General features: G+C 40.6%; 1 protein-coding gene across 1 annotated transcript; it reads left to right on the forward strand.

Annotated features, from left to right (window-relative positions):
• The first annotated feature begins 2,870 nt into the window (after positions 1 to 2,870).
• TMEM212 (transmembrane protein 212) lies at positions 2,871 to 12,216 on the forward strand. The gene is made up of 3 exons (XM_057737676.1): positions 2,871 to 3,029; positions 10,523 to 10,582; positions 11,821 to 12,216. The coding sequence occupies exons 1-3, from the start codon at positions 2,871 to 2,873 to the stop codon at positions 12,214 to 12,216; spliced, it is 615 nt and encodes a 204-aa protein (XP_057593659.1).
• The last annotated feature ends 9,289 nt before the right edge of the window (positions 12,217 to 21,505 follow it).

The raw sequence follows: 21,505 nt of genomic DNA on the forward strand, positions 1-21,505 counted from the left end.
GCTGTGATTTCTAGGGCTCACATGTGAAGGAGTATATCTAGAGAGGTGAAGAGTGTCCAAATCAGCTTTTCCCTCTCAGCACCACTGACATTATCCCACCTCTTTGGGGGTCCAGGTTACATTTCCTTTTCTTTTTCTGTTTTCTTTTTTTGCAGGGGGTGGATGGGTGAGTGTTGGAATCAAAATGTCAGTTTGTTTGGGGCTTTTTTTTTTTTTTCCAGTGGTAAAGCTGGGTTGAAGAGTTTGGTGGAACTTCTACCATTCTTCCTTGAGCCAAGATGGTGAGGGGGAAGGAAGGATCTGCAAAGCAGCCTCCAAAGACCTTGACAAACACCACCTCCAGCGGGGATTACAAACCCGCCTTCCAGTAAGTTAGCGCCAAACCGGAGGGAGGGGCCCTGGAGGGGCAGGGACCCTGCGAGCCTCACTGGCTGCCAGGCACTGGGAACAGGAGACGTGGCCGATCTGAGAGGAAGCCCGGGCCAGGAGCAGCATTACACTTTCTCTTCTTCCCCAGTAGCTGCCCTCCCTGAAAGTCTTCTTGCTTTAATAAAATCAGTGTGGAAAGATTTCCTACAGCAGGAAAAACACACAGAAAAGTCCCTAGTTCTCCCTCTGTCCCTTCTCTTTGTTATAGTAAGTGGTGATGACTTTCCTAATCACTAGTATATTCGGGTTTACAGGTCACAATGGCAGAGTCATGGTTAGCCTATCGGTGTTACAGACACTGAAAAGCCCCCCCAAATTAAAACAAAAAATATTCCCTTTGTTTGACATCTTTGTACTGTTTAACATGAGTATTTCAACAGCCTTTATTTTCCAAACATGCAAACAGGCGAGAGTGATCTGACCCACAGTATATTGACATACCATGGAGCTATAACCTTGAGATAAAAAGTAAAGGAAAAAGTCAGAACAGCTCAGACCAAATACTAGCACAAACAAGTCTTTCTTCAGTCCAGACCCTTGCCTCTGTAACAAGGGAACACACTGATATTAGCACACACTGGTTGTGGGGCCCAAACACAGATCTACACAGCTGACCCATGGGGCCCCAAATGCGTAGCTGGGAAGTCGAATGTATTTGTTAATTAATTTGACAGGCGTGTCCTAAGTATCTAGTCTGGGCTAGACATGTTTCTAGGTGTTGGTGATGTCTTATACATCAAGGGGATTAATAAGACTTACAAGGCCTCTGCCCTTGTGGAACTTACCTAGTGGCATTGGGGGAAAAAGAAATCAGAGACTATACTTCCACAATGCTAAGAGGAGACGGAAAATAACAGTTATAGCAGAAAGCCTGAGCTGGTTTCCTGGATTCTGTATATCCAGGAATGCAACTTTTTCAAAATCTGGATCACACTTGTGGTATGGTGATTAAAGACAGAAAGATAGAGAGAAGGCAGGGAATCATAGAGAAGCTTCACTCCTCACTGTACATGGGAGAGTCCTTTGGGAGCTTTTACCAAACTGGTCAGGAATAGTCAGACCTAATGTCTATAGGATGATAGATAAGAGAAACAACAAAGACTGTGCCTTCGTCCCATACTGAAAGAACACCAGAGATGCAATGTTCCGACGAAATAACAGGTAGCTTTCCAAGCATCTTTGCTATTCGGAGCTCAGTGCTAAGGATTTTACATGTTGGCTGCTTTGATCCTAACAATCACCACCTGGTGAGAGGAACACTGATTTTATTCCTATTTCCCATATGAAGAAGCAGCCCTAGAAACGCTAAGCAACTTGCCCTTGCCCAAGGACACATACCTGGTAGAGAGTGGAAGCAGAACAGGATCCTAGCTGTGTTTGACTCCAAAAACCATGTTCTAAACACTGCCTTTCCATCCACAAAATTATTTTTCTTCATTTTATTTAAGGAAAAAGAAAAAAAAAGTATTAATATTGCATGGGAAATTTAATCAGATGGCTTTGGAAAGTGGTCTGTGTTTTCCAGATGTTATCTTAGAAGGACAGTTAAACATGTCCTCTGAGTCAAAAGCAAATACACACCATTTTCTCAAATGCATGAGAAAGCAAGAGGTGAACTTTTGTGATTGCTTAAATGTACATGAGCCCGCCATCTAAATTTTGAATTACGATTAAAGAATGGAGATCAGTATTTTAGTCAGCTAATGAATTACTCCTCAAAGTTTATTTTACAACTGCATACATTTCCATCTTTGCCCTTTACTTGATAATTGAATTAATAATAAATTATCTGAGGTGAAGCTTGTTTAGTGAAAGCAATGCAGAAGTCCGTGATGAAGCTTGAGCCCATTCTGGGGATAAATCCATACCAAAAATTCAAAAATAATTGCAGTAGAATTGAACTTTGAAGGGGTGGAGACGTCTTGTTTTTGCTTTAAATCATTTAAATTAAATGTAATGAAAAGTGATCAGAGTGCTTATTTTTACTTTGTTTTATGGGAAATTGTGCTGGGAATGTGGATCTATTGTGCACAAAGGATGTTGGCTTTATGCTGGAACCACCAGGCAGGTTGAGTTGAGAAACAATTAGCTCAGTCAGCAAGCCTTTGAATCTGATTAAGCCAGGAAGTGGTCACTCCCCACGACAGGGCAGAATGAAGGGAATGAAGGCGGGACCCCAGCGTGAGGAATGATCTCTTTCTCTCTCTCTGAAGTAAACTAGTATTAGAATTTATTGTGTCAAATTTATGACAAGGATTATTTCACTACATTTTATTATTATTTCACTAAAAACAAATACAATCTTGTTTCCAAGTAGATCAACAGTCCACATGTGTCATGGCTACTGTCTCTAAGAAACTTCTGTTTATTGAGGCCTGACACGCTCTCATGTTTGGGTAACAAAACATCTTTGAGACCTAGGACCCAAGTTGCAGAGGAAAATGCAGGGCTTCTACCAGGCTGCTGGCTGGATTCTCATTGCTCTGGGAGCTCTCAGTGTGTTCTCTGGAGTTATTGCTTTCTTCCCCATCTTTTCCTACAAGGTTTGGTTCACGGGACGGAGTGTCTGGGTTGCTTGTCCCGTCTGGAGTGGAGCTTTGGTCGGAAAATATTTTTATTACATATGTTGAGAGAATAAAGGAAAGAGGGAGGGAATGAGGGACCAGAATAACATGTCCTTTTAAAGTTTTCCAACAATATGAAGACACCAAAATTCTACAGAAAATTGGATTTTACCTTAGAACATTGATTTCTTACTAGTTATCTTTTTAATATAGGGTTTTCTTAATTTTACTTTAATCTTATATATAGTGTATCAGGTATATTATAATGAAAGGCTGTTCAAGAAATTCTTCAAAAGTTATTTTATTTTAATCTTCTTACCTTAACATTCTGAGAAATTGAAATCTATCTTTAGAAATTTGAATTTAGAAAAAAGATAAACCATGAAAAATAATTTTTAAATGAAGAATGAAGTAAATTAATTATCAGACTAATGTTTTTATTAGAAACACTGAGGTGTGGTTATGTGACCAAAAGGTTTGCAAGCCCAAAATCTTAGTTCTCCCATCTTTTTCTTTGAACACAACTGTTTGAACTGAAAATAATTGAAGAAGTTGAATGATGGGTTTCACTAACTTCACATGTTGCCAAACTTGCGTGTGCCAAATACACGTGGGTACTAAGTAACTGCTCAATGTCTGCCCTTTAAATAGTCTCACAGGTGAACGATGAGATGACACTGGTACCTCAGCTCCCTGGGTCAAAGAAACGAACACACATAGCCTTGGGAGTAGGCGGCTGCCATGATGACATGACAGAGAGGAGTTAACAGAGGCCCGAACATCCAACAAATCCTTCTTCTCCTCACTGGGCTCCCTGACATTCACTACTGAGACTAGAAAACTTGATTTTGAAGCTTTTTGATCTTATGGAGTTTTCTCTTAAAATGTAGCCCCTCTCGTGAGAAGCTATATTTTAAGTCTTTAAAAAAATCAAACTTTAATGGAGATATCATCTAAAAGCAAGACCCTAGGAAATATAATTTTAATTTATTTATTAAATAAATATGTATTGATAGCCTACTACATGCTTGAGTTACAATGAAGAATACAACAAGGTCTTGATATTAAAGGAACTTGGTTTAGTGGGGCTTAATGATGGTGTGTAGAGGGAGCAAAGTGGGATGGTGGGAGCATGGAACTGAATATGGAAACCATTTGATGGTATTTTTCTTTTCTTTATTTACATATTCTTTTACAACCACCACCCAAGTCTTGAACTTTTCCTCTTTCCCCCAGCACCTACCCCAAACCACATGGTCATTCAAAGAAATGTTTATTAAACATCTACTAGAATGCAGAGACGGCAGTTACATTTACACAAATGACTACCAAACTTTTTGTTGGTGACCCAGAGGAAGAAAAATATCTCACATCAGGACCTGGAATGTACATAAATACATCTGTTTATTTCTCTCAAGGTAAAAAGAGAGATATTGAAATACACATATAACTAGATTGGCATAACAAAAGTGTCACAAAACAGTACTTAACCTTCTGTGTGAAGTAAATTCTGATATTTTCTATTCTATTTCATTTTTTAAAAATTCTGACTTTACAATTGACCCAGAATTTAACAGAACCAAAGTTATAGCTCAATCCTATGTCCCTTTCTTATAATTCTTTGCCTGTTCCTACAGGGTCTATCATAATACAGTCAAAAGATATTACTGATTTGATTAAATTCATAAATTATTGAATATATGCTTATTCTACACCAAATATCTGTTTGACCAGTCAGACCCAGAGAAATGATATGACATATCTCTAGCACATAGCTAATTGGTGGCTATTTGATTTTAAGAGTGACAGCATGGGGAAGTAGAGTCAGAGAGTTAGGATTTGGGGAGATGGGCCTCTGTTCAAATCCTGACTTTTGACATTCTTGGTATGTAGTCAAGAGCAGGGCCCTGATTCAGCCAATTCTTCACTGTCTTTACCTATAGAATGGTGAATTTCATAGGTAAAGAGAGCCCATGTGAAACTGCCTAGAGGCTCAGAGAATGAACACAATTTGAACCAAGACTGTGTAATAAAGAACTTTCCCAATTTTAAAGCCCTACACAAATGCTAGTTAATACCATGCCTTTCATTTATGCCCCACTCTCGGTCCAAACCCTCTGTTCCTAATCCCTTGCCACCTGCCTCACTCTCCCATTCTGTTCCCTGACGACCCGCCGAGTTCCCTATCACGTTACCTCCTGGACCTCATCTCCTACTCCTCTTCCCTTCACTCATTTCTTTCCCATCACACTGGCTGCTAGTTGTTTTCAGACATGCCAAGGTGTGTCTGCCTCAGGGCCTTTGCACTGCCATTTCTCTGCCTGAAGGCTTTTCTCACACGTGGCTTGTTCCCTTTCTTCAATTTTTGGATCAAATGTCACTTTCTTACTGATGCCCTCCCTTATTACTCTATTTAAGATTGCAAACCTCCCCACAACTGGCATTCTCAATCTCTCATACCCTGTCCTATTTTTCCCCCATAGCCCTTAACACCATCTAATATATAATATTTTTGACTCACTGTTTGTTTGTCCCCTTCCCCCAAAATGTACATCGTACAAAGGCAGGATTTTTCTTCTATTTTGTTCAGTGCTGTCTCCAGCACTTGAAACAAAGTAAGTAACATGCTAGGTATTCAAGCTAAATATTGCTTGATACGTTGAATGAGTGGTGAATTCCATGCTCTCCATTCCGATAGTACAGAATTCCTTATATACAGTTGAACTCTGGTTAGGTTGCAAAGAATAAAGGTCAAGCTTAAGTATAAATACTAAGGCAGGAAAAAATCCTCATGAGAATGAAAGCAATAAAATGCTCACTCTTTCAATAATGTCTAAATTTGGAACAATGTGATTTTTTTTCCTAGTGAGTTTCATAGCTCTGTCTGATCAGGGTGAACTTCAAAGGTCTCTGACTCATTCCACAACCTTCCCTGCCAATCACTTCTCAACTTGCCTGCAAAGTGTATCTTCCTCTGGTGGAAAGATAATTTCAACATTTCAATCATATTTTCTTTTGAAAATGACTCCATATCTCTTCTGAGATTGGAAGAGAGAGATTTTTAGAAGTGATCCATACTTTGTATTTGTTCGGTGCCTTCCATTCAAGTCTTTCTATATTCTTCACAAATATTCATCCTCAGACTCTCCTAGCTCAGTTCTGACAGCCACACGATAAGCAGTTTTCCTAGGATTTCTGAACTAGGTTATTTAAAGGCATCAGCTGCTAGAAAGTATGCAGCAAAGAGATCATAGTGCCTTAAGGACTGAGCTCTACTTTAATCCTGGAAAACCCAGCCTGTAGATCAAGCTCTGATGAAGAGACTGAAGTACAGCGAGTTTAAAGCCTGCAGGGTCCAGTGACTTGGCCAACTCTGAGCAGCAGTGCTACACCCAGAACCCTGTTTGGAGACAGGAACTTTGGAGAAACGTAGGGCTAGACTCACCCATGCAGGCTCCAGTTTCCTCATTCGTTAGAGAAGGGGCTTGATTACACCAATGCTCAAGTCTCTTATAGCTTCAACAGTCCTGTGATTTCCAACTAGCTGATGGTCAGTTTTCCACTTAGGTATCCTAAGCTTCTTGAAGTTTAACGTGTCCAAAAATGTACTCATCGTACCGCCAAAAGCAATTATTTCTTCTCCTGACTTCCCAGTCTTTGAACACAATTTCAAACCCTGGAGTGACTTTTGACTCAAACCTTTCCTCTAAACTAGTGTTTCTCAAACTGAAATATGCATATAAATCACCTAGGGATCTTGTTAAAATGCAGGCTCTGATTCAGTGAGTCCAGGATGAGACTCAGATTCAGCATGTTTGATAAGTTTGCAAGGGATGAGATGCTACTGGTCCTTAAGACTGTGCTTAGGGCAGCAATGCCCTAAACTAGCCCATTTTAGCCCCACTCCCAACCCACCACATCCAATCTGTTGCCACATAACTTTTATTTTTCCTACAAGGCAAATCCCTATCCATCTTTTCTTCTTTGTTCTCACCGTGCACCTCCCCCACCCCCCTTCCTTACCACCTCCTGACCCACCCAGGTTTTATGCTTGAAACTTTGATCGCCAAACTGTGGGAATCTATACATTAGTTGGTTATAAAATCAAGCTGTGGGGTGGCTAGCATTTAAACATTAGATTAGAATAGAATAGAATACTACAGTGTATCACACATAATAAAGGTATTATTTTGGTTCGATATAAAAATATTTGAAACTTGGCCATGATGCAAAATATGTTTCTTACTATGAGTAGAGGTTAAAAAAAAAATCTCGGAGACCAAGGTTCTACAGAGACCTCTAAGCCAATCCAGCACGCATGCAACAACAGGCCCATCTTTCTAAACTTCTGCTGTGTCAGTCCAGCCCCTCCTTCGAAAATCTTTGGTGTTGTTTCATCGTCCAAAGTTCAGATATGTTAGCCTAGATTTTGAGACCCTCCGCAACCTGGCTTCAGGGGGCTTTCAAGCCTGATTTCCTACTTGTCTCTGCCAAGCGCCAACCCCCTCACCAGTCTGGGCTCCTCTCTCCCTGTTCCCCAAGCACGACTGCCACGTTCCCGCCTGGGCACTCTCTGCCCCGAAGGCCCAGAATGCCCTTCCCTGCGTCCGCCGTCTCCCACTGACATCACATCCATCCTTCAAACCCCCTTCAAGTCCTGTTTCCCCCATGGGACCTTCATCAGCGATTGTGCCCCTGGAAGTAGTATCTTGTCGCTGAGCTCTTCTCACGCAGAAAGGACTCACTCTTCTTGCCTAATTTGTGGACATTCTTATATGTCATTCCTTCCAAGTCTAGACTATAAATTCCGTTGAGAGTTGGAGCCATTATTTGTATAATTATTGCTTGGTGACCTAGCTTGTCTTATTTATCTTCTCTGTGCCTCATTTAAAAAATAGGAGATGATCTACATTCTAGAGTCATTCATTGTGAGGATTGAATGAATTAACACATGTAAAGCATTTGGTATAGTGCCTGGCATAGAGTAAATGCACAATAAATGTTAAACATTCTTATCATTATTCCATGGGCAGAGTGCCTATCACATCCCTTGTTCCCAGTAGACCCAAAATAGATGCCTGTAAGTGAGTAAATTAGCCCATATTATAATGATTCCTCTAAAAGTTTCTATTTCCCTTGTGAAGCTCTCTGCTTCCTTCAATTCATCTGCTTCTGGGAACTGCATCCTTACTGGGGCCATTTAAAGATTTAGTGGGAGGGGTCACAATTAGCATGCAGAATGCTAGCAGCAACTTTTGCAAAACCCAAGTAACATCCCTGGAATGGCTCCCATGGAGCAAGTCCATAGCCCATCAAGAAGAGCTGAGGGTGGAGGGCTGGGCCTCTGGCTGCACTCACACCCTTCCCAGGCACAGCATCCTCTCCGCCCTTCCTCACAGCTTGACTCCTCCACTCTGCCCAACTCTTCACCTCTCAGACCCTCCCACATTTCCTTTTCCCAGTTGATTTCTCTTCCCTCAAATCTTTTCCTTTTTTTTTTTTTTAATTTTTTGGCCGCATGGTGAAGTATGTGGGATCTTAGTTCCCGGACTAGGGTTCGAACCCATGCCCCCTGACTTAGACGTGCAGAGCCTTAGCCACTGGACCACCAGGGAAGTCCCAAGTCTCTTCCCTTTTTATTCTATTCCCATTCCCTATCTAAAAATTAATTTAAAAAAAAAAGAAAGGAAGAAAAAGGAAAGCCTGTGACTCTTAGGAGAACACCACACTCCATCTCTCGCACACGGCTGGGCAGCAGGAAAGATGGATGTGCTTGGCTCCTGAGCCACCGTCCTCGGGTGGATTTAACAAGTTACTGAATGGCATTCATATGCCAGCCTCCCCCATGAAAGATCTTTTTCAAAGTTTTGTGTAAACAAAGCAAAATTCAATCTGGCAGCTACAACAGAAATAACAGGCAACTGTAATTCTGTAGGATTTTTCAACTTTTGAAAGGAAAGAAACAGTTTGTGCCAAAGTTGTTAAGGCAACCTAGAATCTAAGGATCTGATAACATCAGCTATCTACTTGGACTTCAACCAGCGGAGGCATCTCCTTTGCTTTTTATCTCATTTGCTTTAGTGTTTCTCTCATACAGAAGAGTGACGTGTCAATTGAACACTGAGCGCTTTGCCTCTGAAAGCAGAGACTGGCCCCAGGCTTAGCATGAGTGCTACAGTTGCTCTTAATAAGTCTCCTGTTTTGTTGTACTATTTATGCTGGCTCAACCTCAGGAGGGTCCCTTGGAAACTTCCCTCTTGCAGAATCAAGCCAACCTCTTTTGACTACAGATGGTTCTGCTTTTATCCATGGGAGTTTTATGGTATGGCAATGCCAAGTCTGGAATTTCAGACCTAGCTACATGAGAAGTTTTGTGTGAGTGTATGTGTGTGTGCTTTTTTCCCTCACTCTCAAATTCTTTAAATCCAATATTCAAAATAGAATATGCCAGGAAAATGAAAAGCTAGGTCTCAAAACAATAAATATGCCAGACTCAGAGTTACAAAAAGCAACATCCCACAAAACCATATTGGTAAAAGCTCTGATTTTTTTCCCCTTAAATTTGTTGATACTATACATACAGTCATGTTTATTTCTCTGTCAAAACTCTGCATTGTAACTATTTTTAATCCTGTCCTCATTCTATATCTTATTTCAGGCACATCTCTTCCTGGTTTTCTCTGTCAACCTCAAATCCTTCCTTGACCAGGAACAAATGATTTATGGGTTGGGAATAAGCAATTTCCAGATTCAGTGACCACGAAAGTCTCCATCACACCCGGTGCCGAAGCAAAGATGAGCCCCCAGTTTTTTTTTTCATTATCTATTGCTCAATTCTGGTGACACCATTCCCTCCTTTGTTGAACTATTTTCATTCTGCATTTGGGGCCTTTTTCTTCAACGGAGACTATAAAGAACTCTCTTTTGAAAAGATGGACACCACTGTCCCCAGAACAGTAAATGCCCCATCATGCATTCATTCTAATGATAATCTTTGTTACTTGAGAAACAGGAATCACAGATTTGTATCCTACCAGCCGGCAAAGGATGCAGAATCTCAAAAGAAAACAAGTAGTAAAAGATATTCTGCTTCCGGGAGGGTTTGGTTGGGGTGGGGGCGGGGGGCGGTCTGTGACACGTTTCCATTTCGGTTCCTCTCATTTGCAATTTTAGCAATTTAGAGAAAGATGAACAATAGACAATTAATCAAAATAAAACATATGGCAAGGGTTTTAAAGCCAAGTTTTTATTGCAGTGACATCTTACAGTAGTAAAGGTTATACTTGTGATGGCAACGGCAACATAGAAAATCAAAAAAAAACAGCTTGTGTGAATCATGTCTTTGTGACACTGATGGCTTCTTTTCCTCATTGCCATCACGGATGAGGAGGCAATCAGAGCCATAAATCCACTTAGCCGTTTGCTATTCCCTCTAGTTCATGATAAAGTTGTCAAACTGTGAAGCAGATTGAATTCTTTCCAGAGGTACCTCCTCTCATGGATGTTGTTTTTCCATTTTCCTTTCACAGGTCATCACGACTGGTATACTCCTACTGTTGGCTCACAAAGAGTGGACCCAGAGATACCTGGTAAATATATAGACATCAAGTTGGATGGCAGAGTAAATTTGCAGGTCACTTTTCTACTAGTTCAGGAGGGAACACAGAGAATGTGATTTCTATCTAATAGATGCCTTACTATGATGGATTTCAGTCAACTATGTTTTAAATGAATAATTTTTATTCGATACCTGCTCCAAACAATTTCTACAAGCTTCTGTGATTATTGTGTTTAAGTATTGTAGTTTGGGGAGGACAGAATCAGTGTTAGTCTTCCTGAATTTCATTTGGAAAAAATGGATCTATAGCTCTTCTGTTTTTAATAATTTTTTTTTTTCGGCCGCTTTGGGTCTTCGTTGCTGTGCGTGGGTTTTCTGTAGTTGTGGCGAGTGGGGACTACTCTTCATTGTAGGCTTCTCATTGCAGTGGCTTCTCTTGTTGTGGAGCACGGGCTCTAGGCGCGAGGGCTCAGTAGTTGTGGCACGTGGGCTTAGTTGCTCCATGGCATGTGGGATCCTCCCAGACCAGGGATCGAACCTGTGTCCCCTGCATTGGCAGGCGGATTCTTAACCACTGTGTCACCAGGGAAGTCCTAATAATGTATTTTCAAGTCTCAATTCCTCAATTTGGGATTTCCTTCCAATCTCCCTGTTACTTCTTCCCCTAGAAAAGGATGAAAAGGCTGTGATATCTTGCATTTCAACAGTACAGAGCCAAGCAAATCCCATGGTACAGAAGGACTACCTTGATTTGATTATAGCTCCTCTACCTATGGCTACAGCAGGGCTTCTCAAACTTTAATGTAGGTATGAATCACCTGGGAATCTGGTTAAAATGCAGGTTCTGATTTTGTAGATCGGAGTGAGGCTGAGATTCTACATTTCTAACAAGCTCCCAGGGATGTCTGTGCTCCTGGACCATGGACCAAACCCTGAATAACAAGGTCATAGGGTAAGGCAGGGATTCTGTTCACTCATCTCTGTTTTTCCCACCCCAGGCTGGTTCTCAACACATGATAGAAAATAAGTAAATAAATGTGTGTTGAGTGAAGTTGATTTCATTTTTGCTCCAGTGGGTTATGTTATTCTTCCATAGTGAAGGTTCAAGAGGAAAACAGAAAGGCCTAAAGAGACAGTTGTTACCCATTTCTCCTTCATTTCCCAGTAGGAAAGATTAATAGCCAGCGTCGCTTTCTTTCTTCATATTGCTAAAAAGCTTCTGAAAAATCTAGTTCCCAAAGTAACAATATGTTTCTGCTTTATTTTCAGTGGGAAGCTGGTTTCACCTTTGTGGTTCTGAGCATCCTGGGATGTCCACTTCATTTTGCAATAGCCTTGGCATCTGCTCTCCTGGGTCCGTACTGTTTCTACTCATTTTCAGGAAATGCAGGAACCAATTACCTTGGTTATGCAGTTGCCTTTCCTTTTCCATATGCAAAATTCCCATCAGTTTGTGTAGACCCACCACACTACGAAGAGTACCACCTGACACTTCAAGCCTTTGACCTGTGCCTGAGCTTTGCCATGCTCTGTGTGTCCCTGACAGTGTTTATCACACTTTCTGCAAGAGTTGTCCAGAATGGACATATAAATGTAAGTTTCCAGAAAGGGGGAGCCAGTTCTTGTTCCATCCTAAGTGCTAAAATGGAAAGTCTCGTATATTAATACTTAATCTGTCTCTCTGATTTACCCCTGTATCTCGTATAATCAAAATTTTCCCACTCTTTCTACTTCTGTCCCAGATCTGGCTTTCTAAATTTTTCCAAAAGGGCTGATAATAATATTAATGATATGATAATAATAGAAATATGAACTGAATATTTAGTATGTGTCAGTGTACTTCCCATTTCACAGGTAATAAATGGAGGCTAAGGCGTTTGTATAACTTGCCCAAGGTCACACAGCTTAATGAAGACTAGGGCCAGACTCAGAACCCAGAGCGATTTCTCTTCATCAGGCCAGATTTATCCTGGGCTCCCTCAACACCCTCCTTGCATCCTCTGCTCCTCCACCAGACCATCAAGATGCAAGGCTCTGGCCTCCCAGAGGGTTAGACCGGGGTCACTGGGAGAACAGCATTTCTGATTCCAAATTCCTACGGTTGATACTGGGTCCCTCCTTTGTGGGTTGAACAGCCTCCCTCTTAAAAGAGGTATTTCCCGCTGCAAACTCTTATACTGGCTTTATGATTCAAGTTAGGAAAATATCAGGGTCAAGTGAATTTGGGTCACGTTAGCCAATTTTTTTTTCCAGTTTCATCCTATCAACTCCAGCCAGTAAAGCTGGAAGACAAGAATTTGGCACTCTCAATGCCTTTTGTGGTCAGTCTTGTGCTCTTCAACTTCTTCATATATCTGCAGAGGAAATCCTGTACATTCTTAGGAACAGAGTTGATTTTACAAGGAACTTGCCGAGAAGCAAGGCAAGCAGACCAAAATCACCACCCCCACTGTACTGCCAGGGCATGTAGAAGTTTAGTATTGGAGATTTCTCCCTTGTGGCGAATGTCCTAACTTTCTAGAGCTATTTGTTAAAAGGAACACATGCCTGGGAGAACCATACATTAAAGAGTTGACAGTTGCAACCCCTTAGCATGGGTAGCTAATCAGACATCTGTCTGTTATTTTAGGCATGACCCCCATAACACTGAGGTTTAATGTAGGGTGGAGGATAGGGAGAAAAGAATGAAAAAAATATATGCAGAGCTTGGTAAGTCAGCCCCATGGAAACCCAACAGTGAGACCACCTAAAGTGCCTAGAGAGAGAAATTTAATTGAAAGCAGAACAGAGTTCTGCGACTTCAGGGTTTTGCCTTTGCCCATCTTACTCAGAACAGTTTCTTGGTGTGTGGTTTCTGAGCTAGGTATAGGACCCAATACAACTACAACACGTTCCTCAAAGGGAATCAATGACATCAGAATCACCCAGGGTTCTTGTGAAACTAGATTTCTGGATCCCTTCCAGGTCCATTCTCGCTAGGTCAGAAATTCTGGGGTTGCGGGCAGGGAATGTGCATTTTTAACACATGCCCCAAAAGATTCTGATGAATATTCTCTTCCTAGCACAAGATTCACTTAGTATCACTTCTGGATAGAATCTCAGTTTTCCCATTTGAATAAAATGCAGCACTAGTTTGGATGAGAGTTCTAGATAGATTTAATAAGCGTGTCTTTGGTGAATATTCTTGGATGACTTGACACCACTCAGTCTATAGCGGTGGCAGATCAAGTTTCATTAGCGAGGATAAGTGGCTGACATAATGCGAAATAATGTTCTGTATTAATAAATACACCACGTGCAGCCCGAACAAACCTTTGTTACCATGCAGAAATCTTAGCTACATTAGGCACAATTTCCAGCAGTGAAATAAATGGATTGTTTATCAAAATTCTAGAAAACACACAACTTTCTCAGAAAGAAAGGTGGATCATTTGTTGGGATACAGAATTCTACATAGTGATTCTACTTTTTTATATAAATTTATTTATTTTATTTATTTATTGGCTGCATTGGGTCTTCGTTGCTACACACAAGCTTTCTCTAGTTGTTGTGAGTGGGGGCTGCTCTTCATTGTGGTGTGTGGGCTCCTCATTGTAGTGTCTTCTCTTGTTGCAGAGCATGGGCTCTAGGCGTGTGGACTTCAATAGCTGTGACACACCGGCTAAATAGTTGTGGCTCACGGACTCTAGAGCACAGGCTCAATAGTTGTGGCACACGGGCTTGGCTTAGTTGCTCCGTGGCATGTGGGATCTTCCCAGAGAAGGGCTCTAACCCATGTCCCCTGCATTGGCAGGCAGATTCTTAACCACTGCGCCACCTTGGAAGTCTGTGATTCTACTTTCAATAAATCTCTGTGTAGTTATGCTGTTAGATTCCCTACATGCTGAAATGGATAAGTAATATTTTTAAAATTTTGTTTAAAACTATAATAAACATTGCGAAATATGCTGCTGATTCACACTTTTTCTCTTATAAACAAAACACTAAAAATGATTTTAAAAGCTGCACTTTTGTGTCTGCCTGAAAATTAAAATTCTCTTATGTAAATATAATACAGAGCAGAAAACCCAAGAGCTATGAAAATTTGTAAAAACAAAGAGAAAAGTGATGGTTTGAAGGAGGATTTGGGGGAAATTGTGGTTGTATTATATTGTAGAATAAAATCAATTTTTTTCAGATCCATATGTAACAGTCAATATTATGATGGAAAATATTCCCTCCTAAGGGAATATTTGTTGCTGTAAGTTCAAAAACATGTTTTCAGAAATGAATCAAGCACCCCCTTAGGAATCACCACATTCATTATGTCTCCCTTCCTGTACCTTTTCATTTGTGTAGAATTGAAGTCATCTTGTGTCACAGTCAGCACAAGCTGCTATTAAAAAATGCTGTAGACTGGGTGGCTTAACCAACACACATTTATTTCTCTCAGTTCCAGAGACTGGAAGTCCAAAATCAAAGTGCCAGCATGGTTAGTTTTTGGTGAAGCTTTTCTTCCTGACTTGTGGATGGCTGCCTTCTCCCTGTGTGCTCTCAAAGCCTTTCCTGAGCCTGCTCCTAGAGAGAGGAGCAATCTCTCTGTCTCCTGTTTTTTACAGATACTAATGTAATCGAGCGGACCCCACTTTTATGACCTCATCTAAATTTAGTCACCTCCCAAATGATTTACTTCCAAATAACATCACAGTGGGGATTAGAATTTCAACATATGGATTTAGGAGGGGACATGAACAGTTGATAGCATCTTATTGACGGTCACACAGTGATGGTGTAAGAGCATGCGGTCAACTGGCACCCAACTAAAACCAGAGGAAGAAATGCTTGAAAGAGGCACGAAGAGTTTGATGCTTTTGACGAATACTCATAAAGCATGGTATGAGTGCTACAGACTGAATGTGTCACCCCCAAATTCTACACGGAAGCACTAACCCCCACCGTGAAGGTATTAAGAAGTGGGGCGTTTGGGAGGTAATTCGATTTAGATGAGGTCCTGAGGGCAGAGGCCCCATGACGAGGTTAGTGCTCTTATAAGAAAATGAAGAGACCAGCGCTTTCTCTCTCTCCACCATGATAGTATATAGCAAGATAGGGACTGTCTACAAACTGGGAAGTGGGCTCCCACCAGACACTGAATCTGCTGACACCTTCATCTTGGACTTCCAGCCTCTAGAACTGTGAGAAATGTCTGTTGTTTAAGCCATCCAGTCTACGGTTGTATGTTACAGCAGCCCAGGCTGACTAAGACCGTGAGTCCTTCCAAATTCCAAGGGCCTCATGGGAAGGGGCGGAGCCGGAAAAGGACTACGAGCCCCCTACTTGTGCGGTTCAGTGCAACACGCCGAAGTGACCCTGTGGGCTTAGGACTCAGTGCAGAGGGCAAATGAACACCACACAGAATGAAGTTGAAAAACTAAAATGCAAAATAACCATAGCTGAAATTGTCTACATTCTTGGTCCAGTAAGTAATAAAGTGATGAGAAAGGAAAGAATTGGGACGCCAGACGTGCTGCAGCTGTCCCCTGCAGCTACTCTGCCCCTCCTCCATGGAATGGAATGGCTTCGTTTGTTTTCCTTTCATTATTCATTGTTATGTTCGGGGTTGTTTTTTTTAATGAAAGGGGGAAAGAAAATATTTTCTCCTTATCATGTGATACAATGGCTTTATTTATTTTTTTCAATGAATTGAGAAATATTTGCCATCAAAGATGTAGGAAAACACTTTAAAATGCAGTTTAAAACATGGAGACAGATTATTTATCAGTGGCGGATCCTCTTCCTCCAAACAAAAAGCAAATTAACAGCAATATATTGATTCCAGATCTTTCAACAGCTGTACTCTGCATCATTAGCAATAGAAATGTGTTTTGAAACAAATTTATCCCTGACTCTTGTCCTAAAGGTCTGAGGTCCCACATTGGGCTATAGCAAGGTCTTTCTGGTGCTTCTGGAAACTAATCCCCTTGGGTAGATCCAAGTAAAACTCAAGCACAACCGTGCAACAGTAAGAATCTACTGTATTTCTTCCTCCCAAATTCTATTGTGTGGTCCTCTCAAACTAGTCAGTAGAAAAATCAAAATCTAGAGAAATAATCACAATTCAGGGCATTACTATTCCTTTTATCTCATAATTTTCTCTGGAATAATAATAGTGGTGACATAAAACTAGGTGATAGAAGAATAATTGTAGGTACTATTTATCGGGCAGTTACTATTTCTTGGGCAGTTTCTGTCTGCCTACTTTATTCCTGACAACACTCCAAAGCTCACTGACCCCATTTCACAGATGAGGACGTTGAGGTGGCCGTGTCGGGTCAGGGTTCTCTCCCAGTTCTCCCAGGCCCTGGAGGCCAGGCTTCTCACTACTGGACCACACCTCTTAGGTGATGTATCTCCACTTTTACATACTCCAGGTAACTCTGCCTAGTCATGCTTTTTGTGGACAATTTTTCTTATGTTTTTCACAGACATAAATTAACTCATATTTTAGAAATGGAAGCTATTTTCTTCCAGGATATTTTCATTCTATTTAATCAGTGGGACCATGCCAAGGGTGATAGCAACTGAGAGGAAATGGGACTAAAGTGTCCATTGTAATGTATTAAAGTAAGCTTGATATTTTGTCAAAGAGGGAGCAATTGGTGGCGAGGGGTTAGTAACCAGAGAACTGCTTTTTGTCGATTTTCACTTTATAAATTATTGTGAGCTTCAACACGTTTTCCTTTTGACATGCAGTCAATTTAATCTTTTAATAAAAAATATCCTAGTAGGCTTTTTTCCCTTGCTCCTTACTCTTAATCTAAAATATTATTGTTGTATAATATATTGAATATATTATAAAATATTGTATAATATATTGAATGTATTTTACTATGTTTATAAAATATATTGAATATATTTTTAAACAAAATTTAAATGTTATATATTTTTTAAAATTAGAAATAGACTGAAAAGCAAAGAAATTTATGTTTCATAGAAGGGCAGAAACTTGAGTAGAAATCAGAAGTCTCCATTCTCTATAATCATATAAATTCAGTTTTCAGCAAGGAAAACTGAATTTATACTAGTGAATACTTCATAATAACTGTAATAGTGCTAATCTGTGAGTACACAACCACTTAGGAAAGCAAGAATGTTAGTTGGATACTTTAAATTTTATTAATTAAAGAGGAGAATACGTGACAGCTATTATGGGATGCCTGAGTTCACTCCTCAGATGAAAGAAGGGAGAAAAACAGAGGAAGTAATGAGGGTAAAACACAGCAGGGGGCTCTGGGGGGTAAGGAATGACACGATGACACTTCCCGGCTCAGACCCACCCGAGGAGCCAGAGGGGACTGTGGACGAGGAAGCGGTTCACTCCACACACATCAGCAGTCATGCACCTGAGCGTCCTCATCTCTGAGACCATGAGTCCAAAGACTTTTCCAGATCCGTCTCAGTCTGTGATATGAAAGAAAACTCTATTCTGTCTGAGAAGATTAACACTCAGAAGGCAGGACTGTCAGCAGCAGCAGGTGGCTCTCTAGCTGTCCTAAGCCACACTGATGTGTCGCTGGGGTGCACCCCACGGCCTTGCTATGCCACCTCAAGAAGCGATAGATGCCAGCAACAGTACTCAAGGGAAGCTGGGAGAGCTGTCACAGATCCACAGCACACTGCAACCGCTTGGGGAAAGCACTTTTCTTTGCTCCATGTTCAATCTGTCATAGGAAACCAACCAGAATTATCTTTTCAGCCGTCTTTTTAAAAACTTAGTATTATGTATTACTCAGCCATAAAAAGAATGAAATATTGCCATTTGCAGCAACATGGAGGGACCTAGAGATGATCATACTAAGTGAAGTAAGTCAGACAGAAAGAGAGAGACAAATTGATATCACTTACATGCAAAATCTAAAAAATAATAGAAACGAATCTATATACAAAACAGAAACAGACTCACAGACGTTGAAAACAAACATGATTATCAAAGAGGAAAGGGGAGGGAGGGGTAAATTAGGAGTATGGGATGAACAGATACAAACTGTTACACGTAAAATAGATAAGCAACAAGGATTTACTATGTAACACAAGGAACAATATTCTGTCTCTTGTAATAACCTGTAATGGAAAATAAGCTGAAAATATGTATATAACTGAATCACTTTGCTGTACACCTAAAACTAACAGAAAATTGTAAATCAAATATACTTCAATTTTTAAAATTAAAGGACAAAACAAAACAAAAAAGCAGCATTATACAATTGAATATGTAAGAAACATGGCTGTTTTATTCACAAAAAGATTATTCTTAAATGTATTCTCTTATACCATATCACTAACCTAGTGTCCAGGATGAAAAGGAAAGCTCCTTATTAAAGCAATAGAATTACTAGGTTCTGGATGGTAACTGGTACCTATTCGACAAGACAAGTTCTTCTGTTCACCAGAAATGACTTCTCTCTGGTCACATGTCGAGAATTATAAACCCAATGTCCTAAATATAATATTCATTACTTATGCTTGCTCCTCAACATTTATTGATCACGTACTATGTGCCAGATATCATGCTAAAGTGCAGAAAGGTGAGCAAGACATATTCCAGCTCTCCACTGACTCACAGGGACTGAGGGGAAATGAGAATTGGGCCAGGAGGATCAAGAGCCCAGATGAGGGATAATAAGACCTGAGTTAGGTAGTGATAGTGGGCATGAGAAGAGGTGATACATTTGAGAGATATTTAGGAAGCAGAATCCACAGACTTAATAGCAGTTAGCATGTGGGACAAAGGAGGAGCCCAGGAAGATGCAAAGGGGTTCTGGACCATGAGCGATAAGACAGAGTGATTGGATTTAATGTGTGAGTCCCATTCCTGCCACTTAGGGTAAATACTCAGTTTCACATCTCATCATTAATAATAATAAAAAAAAATCATTGTAGGAACTTCGAAGAAATCAGAGGACTTCTGCCTGGAATTCTAGCCAATGAGGTACTAAAATTTGCCATTGGACACTCCGTCAAGTTGTTCACATATCAAATATCAATGATGCCTTGCTTTGAGTTTATAATAAACCTAGTGCAGAAGGGCATGGGCTATAAGATGGTTTCAAATTAGGCCACATTTATTTAACAATGTTCCCCATCTTTTCTTCTACTGAAATCTCCCATGGCAAAGATGGGCTGTGAATGACCTGTAAATAGATAAGCTCAAAGGACTCTTTTCAACCCATACCTTCATTGACCTCTCTACAGCCTTTGAAACAGTTGCCCACTTACTCCATGAAATTGTCTCCCTTGACTTCCATGCACCATTCTCTTTGGTTCTCTTCCTTCTCCATGGTTTTTCCTCCTCAGTCTCCTCCAAAGTCTCCTATGCTCTGCTCACCACTTAAATGCTGCTGAGCTTACTTACCATTTGGGGGCTGATGGCTTACACATCAACATCTGTAGCCCAGTCCCCTCTCCTGCTTTAATGAGCTCTACATCTGACTATTTTCTGGACACTCTCCTAGATGTTCCTCAGACACATCAAACTCAGGATGTTCATCATGGAATTCATCATCTCCTTGTGCTCAACGCCTGCTCTTCTTCCTGTATCTCCAGCTCAGTTGCCAACATTCATGACACTCAGGACAAGCCTGAGACCTGGAGTCATCCCTGACTCCTTATACCTGAGTCCATCACCCTGTCCTGACAACTGTACCTCTCAAGTATTTCTCTACTGTATTCTCCTCTCTCTGTACCAATGTGACAACCCTGGTTTGGCTCCCATCTGCTCTCACTCAGATGTCTTTGCTTCCAGTATTGTCTTCCTTAAGAATGATCCTCCATACAGGCTCTAGAATGAGCTCTCAAGTTTCAAATCTGTGCTTATCATTTCGCTGCTTTAAATCCTTCTGCAGCTCCCCTTCACACTCAGGATACAGCCATGCCCCTTCACATGACATCATGTGTACTCAGCTCCTCTCTGACCATGTGAGTTCCTTGAGGAAAGGGACTGTCTAAGGTGAGCAAGAAAGGTGGGACTGCGAGTGTGAGAATCAAAAGAGGAACAGAGAATCAGGTTGCAATACTAGATGTCATTTTTATGTCTTCCTAGCCACAGCCAAAATCTTACCTAAACCTACAGCAGGAATATTTTAAATTTAAAGACAATTTACATGTCAAGGGGAAATTTACTATGGTCATGGAATCCAAAAAGAATCTCCAGAAAGGAATACACAGAAAAAGTAGATTTAAATCTCCATACCAAGGAGCAGTGGTTTATTGGGAGAATTGCTTTCAGCATTATGACACACAGAGAACCTGATATGGTACTTTTGAAGTCAGACAGTTTGAGGGGCAGTTGCTTCTTCTATCACCTACTATCTGAGTAGCCTTGAACAAATCAATATTGAACCTCTCTGGGCCTAAGATTTCTTGTTGGTAAAATGGAGATGACACTTCCCTCACATGTTGCAAAATGAAATGATGTAATTATTAGTAAGAACCTTACACTAAGCATGGTATTTGATAGGGCCTCAAGAAATGTTTTCTTTCTTCCCCTTACTTCTAATCAAATTTAAATTCTTGTCAAAGATTTCAGAAAGTGCCCTTTAGCCTTCTGTAATTTCCAAAAAAACCCCCCAAACCAATCCAAACTAGACAAAACACACAGCAAATGACCAAAAGAGATAGTCAACAGAGAGATTCCTCACTCTTCAGACAGTCCCAGCCCACAAAAGTCATGGTTCTTCCACGCCGTTTCAGGCTTATGCCAGATATTTTATTGCACATATGTTTCTTTTTTTATATCTCTCTGCCATCACCCTCTACCAGTATCACCAATTTTGTTCTCTCTGGTGATTCCTCTTAAATCCTTAAGAGGTACCATGATACTGTTACATGAGTCATTCTTCACTTGGTTCCTGTGACATAAAAAAGGCTAAATTAAATGTCAGAAATGACACTCTATTTTCTTTGATAAATTGTAGAA

Source organism: Hippopotamus amphibius, chromosome 6 (assembly GCF_030028045.1).
Source record: "Hippopotamus amphibius kiboko isolate mHipAmp2 chromosome 6, mHipAmp2.hap2, whole genome shotgun sequence".
Lineage (NCBI taxonomy): Eukaryota > Metazoa > Chordata > Mammalia > Artiodactyla > Hippopotamidae > Hippopotamus > Hippopotamus amphibius.

Coding starts and splice junctions, on each gene's coding strand:
- TMEM212 (XM_057737676.1), top strand. CDS start 2,871: ATGCAGGGCTTCTACCAGGCTGCTGGCTGGATTCTCATTGCTCTGGGA. Junction 3,030..10,522: donor CCGTCTGGAGTGGAGCTTTG/GTCGGAAAATAT, acceptor TTCCTTTCACAG/GTCATCACGACTGGTATACT. Junction 10,583..11,820: donor AGTGGACCCAGAGATACCTG/GTAAATATATAG, acceptor CTTTATTTTCAG/TGGGAAGCTGGTTTCACCTT.